The 7864-nt window shown below is 27.7% G+C and overlaps 1 protein-coding gene across 1 annotated transcript; it reads right to left on the minus strand.

Moving 5' to 3' along the window:
- Position 1: 1 nt before the first annotated feature.
- On the minus strand, positions 2 to 3192 carry LOC114403223 (peroxisomal adenine nucleotide carrier 1-like). The gene is made up of 5 exons (XM_028366047.1): positions 2712 to 3192; positions 1956 to 2187; positions 1346 to 1492; positions 1073 to 1233; positions 2 to 598 (listed from the first exon to the last, which is right to left on the minus strand). Exons 1-5 carry the CDS (start codon positions 2852 to 2854, stop codon positions 319 to 321), a joined length of 963 nt encoding a protein of 320 aa, XP_028221848.1. The 5' UTR covers positions 2855 to 3192; the 3' UTR covers positions 2 to 318.
- Between the last annotated feature and the right edge of the window lie 4672 nt (positions 3193 to 7864).

The raw sequence follows: 7864 nt of genomic DNA on the forward strand, positions 1-7864 counted from the left end.
ATTTACCAAATGATACAAATCACAAGTACAATTGGAGGTGCATAACATGGTGGTGCTAACTGATAACAGAAAACAGAGAAATGGGTTAACAATTATACTTCAAGGCTAAGGTCTTATGAAAGAAAAGCATATTAGATGAGACAGACTCCATTGATCTGAATTTTCATTTTTTAAATTCCTTCTTCAGAAACAAAATCTAAATTGCCAGCAACACTGACTTCTTGCATCTGCCATTATTTTGCTCCATAGCAGACAAAACCAACTTTAGCACATTCTTTGGTGAACTTTATTTTTTAAGAATATATACTCATCACACATTCAAACTGCCTTCAATTTGGGGGAATTCACAGACAAGTATCTTCCAATCACAAGCATTAGAATCCATGTGGACTTTGCAATCTTCTCCTTCACCATCAGAAGTAACGCAGAGCTGAGAACAGTTTTCAATATCTGTGCCTGCAATCCTTTGAAAAATCCCAATATACCTTCTCTTTTCCAAATAGTATAGAGTGCTCCAGAGATTGTCCTCTGCGCCTTCCTCTCAGCTTCTGTACTCTTATCATCTTCAGATTCAGCAGCCTGAATCATGACCTTACACCTATTCACAATTCAAAACAACTTTGATCAGCAAGTGCACAACATAGCATAAACAAAGAAAATGCAAATGTATCACATTAGTTAATTCTCTCAAGATACAGATAGAAACTGGTTCAAATTAAGCACACCAATGAAGTACTGTTATTGATGAAAGAATGCACAAATTCCTTTAGATATTCTAGATATCTCAGATTCTCCCTAGCCACAATAATATTACTAACTCACCGATCAAGTAACTCCTCTCAACCCCTCTTCTATTTATGGACAACATGCCTTATTTCTTCAACCAGCTACCCTAGTTAACTAAATGATATAACTAGCTAACTAACTAATGGGTATCTATCAGATACATCTCAAGAAACCATAGACCTGCAAAAATAAAATTGTTTTTTCTTCTTCTTTTGCATGATATTCACCAGAATCAGTAATGCAAGTAAAAAATTATGGGGGAAACAAAATTAAATTGATCATCCACCTGATAGCTGGGTATGTCAAGATGGTCGCTGCACATTTTGAAACTGCACCAAGCATGAAAGCATAAAATGCAGAAAGTGCTTCCGGGGATGACTTTGTACCTGTTCTGTTGCTTATCTTGCCCTTTAATATTCTCTGTTTCAGCTGATCGTATGCAGTATACTGTTGGGGGAAAAATCCTTGTCTGAGTTTGGTAATCTTCTACTGAAACTTAATCTGGAAAAACAGTTCCTCTCTAGGTTTCATTTGTATAAATATATTCTAAAAGTGATACCTGAATAGATGGATTTGTTGTTAAAAGAATGGAAATGCCAAGTCCGTCATATGCTTCACTCCATGTACCCTCAGAAAGGGTCTTCCAGAGTCCCTTGGATTTTCCAAATTCACTTGTCTGCATCCTTGAGGATGCTGTATCTAAGGGCTGTAATGTACAAGAATAAGAACAAATTACTGAAGATTGCATGCCTAACAACAAGGAAAGGTTGAGTTTGGACAGTACATTGAATTAATTAGGGATCAGTTTGTTTTTTTTGCAATTATTATTACATAGCAATTTACTTGAGAGAACACACTGTATTAGTTTATCATATTATTTTTTCGATGGATAAGGTTCTTGCTTCGACTTGAACCAAGAAACCAACCCAAATCCCCATCACAACCAATGCAACTGCTAAGCTTAGGAGACTCTTTGTTGATCACATACTAGAAATGCCAAATATTGACCTTAGCTATCCTTGTTAAGTGCACAGAATGGCAAAAAAAAAAACACTCAATTTTATGCTAAATTAAGAAAGCTCAATCAGTTGGAATATTAAAGAAAAGCACATCACATCTAATTAACTAACAATATTTTTTCTCCAACACACAATTACAATTATGCTTGCCTGTGTTATTACTATTGTACAGACCCCAGCAGCAGTGGCAACAATCAAATTAGCTGTTGTTCCAATGGACTTGTTTCCTGTTTTTTTCAAATACATCTTCCTAAAGTAGCTGTATCCATAGAAATAAATGAACGATGAAATGAAGGACTGAACGTTTTTAGTCCCAAGGCCTTGGTACAATGAAAGCACCTGACGAGTAGAAATTGCTTCCCATAATACATCAGAAATTCTCCTACACAAGACAGAGCAGCAAAATCAAATAGGCACAACTCACTATAAACTTCCTACTTTCTAGTTTATCTTGCCACGATAGAAAACAGCAAGATAAAAGCAAACAAACACTAGCAATTTTGGCAATTGGAAAGTTATTATTATCATTTGGCTTTCACTATTGAACCAGATCTTCTAGTTTAGTGAAGAAATGACCAACTTTACATGGCATACCCAATTTCCAGCTTTGTTGGCTTCATTTTTACCAGATATAAGGGCTCTATAAACCAAACACACGCATAAACCTAATTTCTTTAATTTTGGGTTATGATCAGGATAACAAATGCACTTCTAAATAATGTCACTTACTGTCTGACAATAATAAATAACAAGCTAGCTTATACGGAAAATGGACAAAAATATCAAGTCATGCTACTATAATTATCACTTGCACATGACAACCCAACCCATGAACTACAACAAGTACATGTATGATAACATAATTAAGTTGGACCCTAAAAAGTTAAAATGGGTGAAGAATGGAACTTGTATTTGCGCTGATGCTGAGCTTGAACTTCAGCTTGATATTTGGTCTTGCAAGTATCAAGCGGGTACAAGACGGTGGTACTAACAAGTGATCCAATGGCACCAGAAGTAGCTTCGGATAATGATTCCAGATCAAGTTGCATCTTCTTTTCTCGGCAATTCCAAACGAACGAACGAACAGAAGGTGAATAGAGTGACAAGACACAAACTTTAGGCTTGTTGGACAAAAGGGTATTGAGATTTGAAGGATATAAATAAAACAAAAGCCGTTATCTTTACTCTTTATGAGCTTCCAAGACACCCATGGATTGAATAAGGAAGGGTATAAGTTAAAGGACAGAAATTGGGTAACGATTGGGCTGAATTGAGTGCTAATGTTGAGCTTCAATTCTTCAACCTTCAACTTGACTTGGGAATTGAAACGTTTGGGGACTTCTCGTTGTTTTGCTTCTGTCACTTTATAGAGTACCGCTAATCAGGAAAAGGGATAGGCACTATCAAAGAAAAATAGGTTCTTGCCCACTTTACATGATATTTCATGATATTTATTTAGATAAAATCAATTTAACTTATTTATTAAAAATGATATAACTTTCTGTAATAAATTAAAATTAATTTATTTATGACTTAAAACTAAATTTTGAAGAAAATAAATAAAATATTTTTTATAAAACTTGAAGTGTATGATTTTTTTAATAAATTTCTCTATAAATATTTATAAGAGAAAAAAATAAGACAAAAAATATTTTTTTCTAGTAAGTTAAAATTAATTTATAGAAACTTTCTCATTTAACACAACCAAAAATTGATTTTAATTTATATATTACTAATTTTATAGAAAAACTTGTCCAATTACCAAAGAAAATTTTATATAGATAAAAATATCCTAAATCTTTTATTGTAACCTGAACTCCATCTCTTTTGACCAAATTTCTTACTCCCTCTATTTCTCTTCATTATACCGTGAATGACTTGATCATTTAATATCTCCTAACTGAAATTTTTGTATAATATAGTTTTCATTGTGTGTATTAAATCAATTTCGTAACTACCAACATTATTTTAGTTTGAGCATAATTATATTTGAATTTTTTTAAGGATGTGTTTGCGGGTATTTTTATAGTTGTAGTCTTCAAAAGTTTCACAAAATATAATAATTTTTTAGTTTTTAAAAATTAGTTTTAATTGGTTAAAAAAATTAGTTTTAATTTTCTTCATCTTCTAAATTTTAGTTTCAAAATAAATTTATTTTAAAAGTTTTCTATGAATTTAAAATTAGTTTAGTGTGTTTATGTGATAACAATGGTAGCGGTGTCAAGACATAACAAAACAAACCTGTACTTGTGGACATGGCTTTGTTCCCTTCTTGACTTTTGACGGGTAATTCCTACTTTAATCAACTAAGAACATGGGTAATATCGGACTTTTCAAAATGAAAATGGAGACGGTAGGGATATATACCTAAAAAATCATGTCCTCGTATCCGGTACATATAATTACTAAAATAATCTTATTTTATTTAATTTTTTTAGCTTTCTTCAATTTTTTAATACTTTACTCTTGAATAAATAATATATGTAGTATTTTCAATTTTTAAAAAATTTAGTTTTTTTTTTCAATTTTTAATACTATACTCAATTTGACGATTAAAAATTATTACAAATTATGAAACCATGAGCACATTAAACAAAAATAAATCTAAAAGTAACTTTTTTAAAAATTTAATGATTAACAAAAATAATTACCCAAATTTAAAAGATTAAAAATATAATAGTAAAAACCATGATGACGATTACAATAATAAACTAATAATAAAAATGACAATAGTAATAATGATAATAATAACAATGATAAAAAAGTAACAAAGAGAAAAAATATATTAATTATTACAAGATAAATAAAAATAAATAGTTTTTTCTTGACTATTTTATATTTTGAATAAAAAAATTTGTCCTATAATTTGCGAAGTAAACAAATTGATATTTTGTCTTGTCCCTTTTTTATGTTATGTCATTTTTTTCTTAATTCAAGGTAAAACAATTATATTTATACTATTTGTTACAGATATTATTTTTATCTATTTGATACCATACTTTTTAACAAATAAAATATTATATTTATCTATTTAATCCTATTGTAACACTGCCCTAAGAAAAGCCTTAAATGTTTTCACAATATATCATTTTGGTCCCTTTTTCAATTTTTCATTAAAAATGTTAGTGTTTTGTTAAATTTTAACTTTCAAAATGATTTAATGTTACTTTTACTCTATTACATTTCTCAATTGTTTCGCTTTGATATATTATGTTTTAAAAGTTTCATTTTGATCCTTTTTGTTTTTGAAATGTATAATTTTTGTTCTTTTGTTGAAGACAGCTCCTCCTCGGATCTTTCATGTTTATGTTTCCAATAGCATATATGTATGAAAGATATGGGTTTTTCGATGAATAATATAAGAATTTTTTATGGTTACAAGAATATTATGTGTTGATGTCGTTCGATCTATATGATGTTACATTTTTTATCTTTCTTGAGGTTGGAGGAGATGATTATTTTTTTAGTTGTTTAGTTTTTTAAAAATAAAAAAGATATTAGCAATTTTTAGTAGCTATTGTGTAAATTTAATTATTTTAAAAGACTTAATGTTACGTTTGATCTATTATATTTTTGATGTAATTTCACTCCCGAGAGTTTTAAAAGTTTCATTATGTTTCTTTATGTTTTAAAAATATATTATGTTGGTCCTTTTTTAAAATTTAAAAATTAATAAAACACTAATATCTTTTATGAAAAATTGAAAAAAGATAAAAATGATATATTTTAAAAACATAAAAGATTATAATAAAATTTTTAAAATTTAATGTATTAAAATGAAATAATTATGAAATATAATGGACTAAAAGTCACCTTAAGGAAGAAAAAAAATACTACCATACTTTTAAACAAAAAAATAAATGGTAAATAGTCATTTTCGTTAACAAACTCATCCCTGAAAGATTAAAATTCAAAATTTAGTCTTTAAAAGTGTAAAAAGTGCGACAAATTTATCCAACCGTTAATTTTCGTCCATATCATTAATAAAATAGTCTGCATGGTAGAGAGTAGGGTGGGAATAGGCCAGGCTTTGAAAGACCTGAGCCTAGTATACAATGGATTTTTTAGGCTTGAGCCTGGCCTATAGCCTATCAAAGGCTTTTATTTTGGCTTGACCTGGTCTTTTTAAAAGTCTAGTGATAGATTTTTTAAAAGTCTTTTTCACTTTAAATATTTAATATCCCTTTGTTGTGGAGTAAGAACGTAATAGGAAAGTCAATACAAATAATGAGAAATATAAAGGGGCACATGACTCATACCTAAATTGTAATTAAAGTCTTACTTGATTATAGGAATAGAAGTTATAGAACAGTAATGTGTAATCAAAGTCTGATAGTTTCAAAAAAAAATTAATTGTATCCAAAAAATAATATATATATATATATATATATATATATATAGGCCAGCCTATCAGGCTTATAAGACTTTTTAATAAGTCTAAGCCTGGTCTATTTAATTTAATAGGCTTTTAAAGAAGTCTGAGTCTAACATTTTAATTAAATAGGTTAGTTCAGACCATACTTTATGTAGGTCAGGTCGTAGGCCCCTGTAGACTGGCCTGACCTATTCCCACCCCTAGTAGAGAGAGACGAATTTGTCACAAAATTGATTGTCAACCTGGTTATACTTTATGTCACTAAGTTACCATTGTTGGACCTAAATGTTAGTAATTTTTTTGTTAGACGAAAATGTCAGTAAATTTTTTAGAGGAAAATGACAGTAATTGTTTTTTTACCAAAATATAAAATCTTAGTACGTTTCCATTAAACCCAAATATCAGTAAGTTATCATTATTGGACCAAAATTTCAATAATTTTTTCTTGTATCAAAATGTCATTAATTTTTTTGTTAAACTTAAATATCATTATGTTTATATTGAACTAATTTATTAGACCTCAAATTTCATTTCATTTAAGGCTAAAATATAATTTTAGAATAAATTTTTTCCTTTTTATCGTAACAAACATAACATTACAATAATTACTTAAAAAAATATTTTGACAAACATAATTTAAAATAAACATAATAATAACCATAATATTAATTAACAACTATAATTTATCTGTCACGGTAGAAATTATCTAAAATAAATATTTTACTAATTTACCAAAATAAACATGATGACAGTGTACCAATCATTACAAATTTATCTAAATTATAATAATTAGTTACAATCTATATTTGTTTATTTATAGTATATTGTGACTAATTATTATAATTTGGATAAAATTACAATGATTGATATATTGTTACAATATTTATTTTGAATAATTTCTATTGTGATAGAAAAATGATGGATGCTAATTAATATTATGATTATTATTATTATGTTTGTTTTAAATTATGTTTGCCAAAATATTATTTAAGTGATTATTGTAATGTTGTGGTTATAACAATAAAAAAAGAGCAAAAATTTACTCTAAAATTATATTTTATTCTTAAATGAAATGGAATTTGGGACCTAACAAATTAGTACAATAAAAACATACTCATATTTAGATATAACAAATTTTTTTTGACATTTATACTCAATATAAAATTATCGACATTTTGATACAATGAAAATTATTGACATTTTGGTCCAATAATGATAACTTACTGACAACGTACTGACATTTTGATTAAAAAAAAATTACTAACATTTTCCTCAAAAATTATTTACATTTTCATCCAACAAAAAATTACTTACATTTAGGTCCAATAATAATAACTTAATGACATTTTATTCAAATTTTTTTAATAACTTAATGACATTTTATTCAATTTTTTTATCATAACCATGTTGACACTCAATTTTGTGACAAAAAATACGTTTTTATGTGTCACGTAAGATATTTTATTAATGATAACAAACGAAAATAAAGTTAATGATTGATATTTTTTATACTTTTAAAAATTAAATTTTAAATTTTAATCTTTTAAAACTAATTTATCAATAAATTAGATGTATGTCCAAATATAAAAATAACTATTTATCTTAAAATAAAATAAAATGAAACTTTACACTAAAAAGCATTGAAATTACGGACAAATCATTTATTTTATGTGATGTGGCCATT

This window comes from Glycine soja, chromosome 20, assembly GCF_004193775.1.
Source record: "Glycine soja cultivar W05 chromosome 20, ASM419377v2, whole genome shotgun sequence".
NCBI lineage: Eukaryota > Viridiplantae > Streptophyta > Magnoliopsida > Fabales > Fabaceae > Glycine > Glycine soja.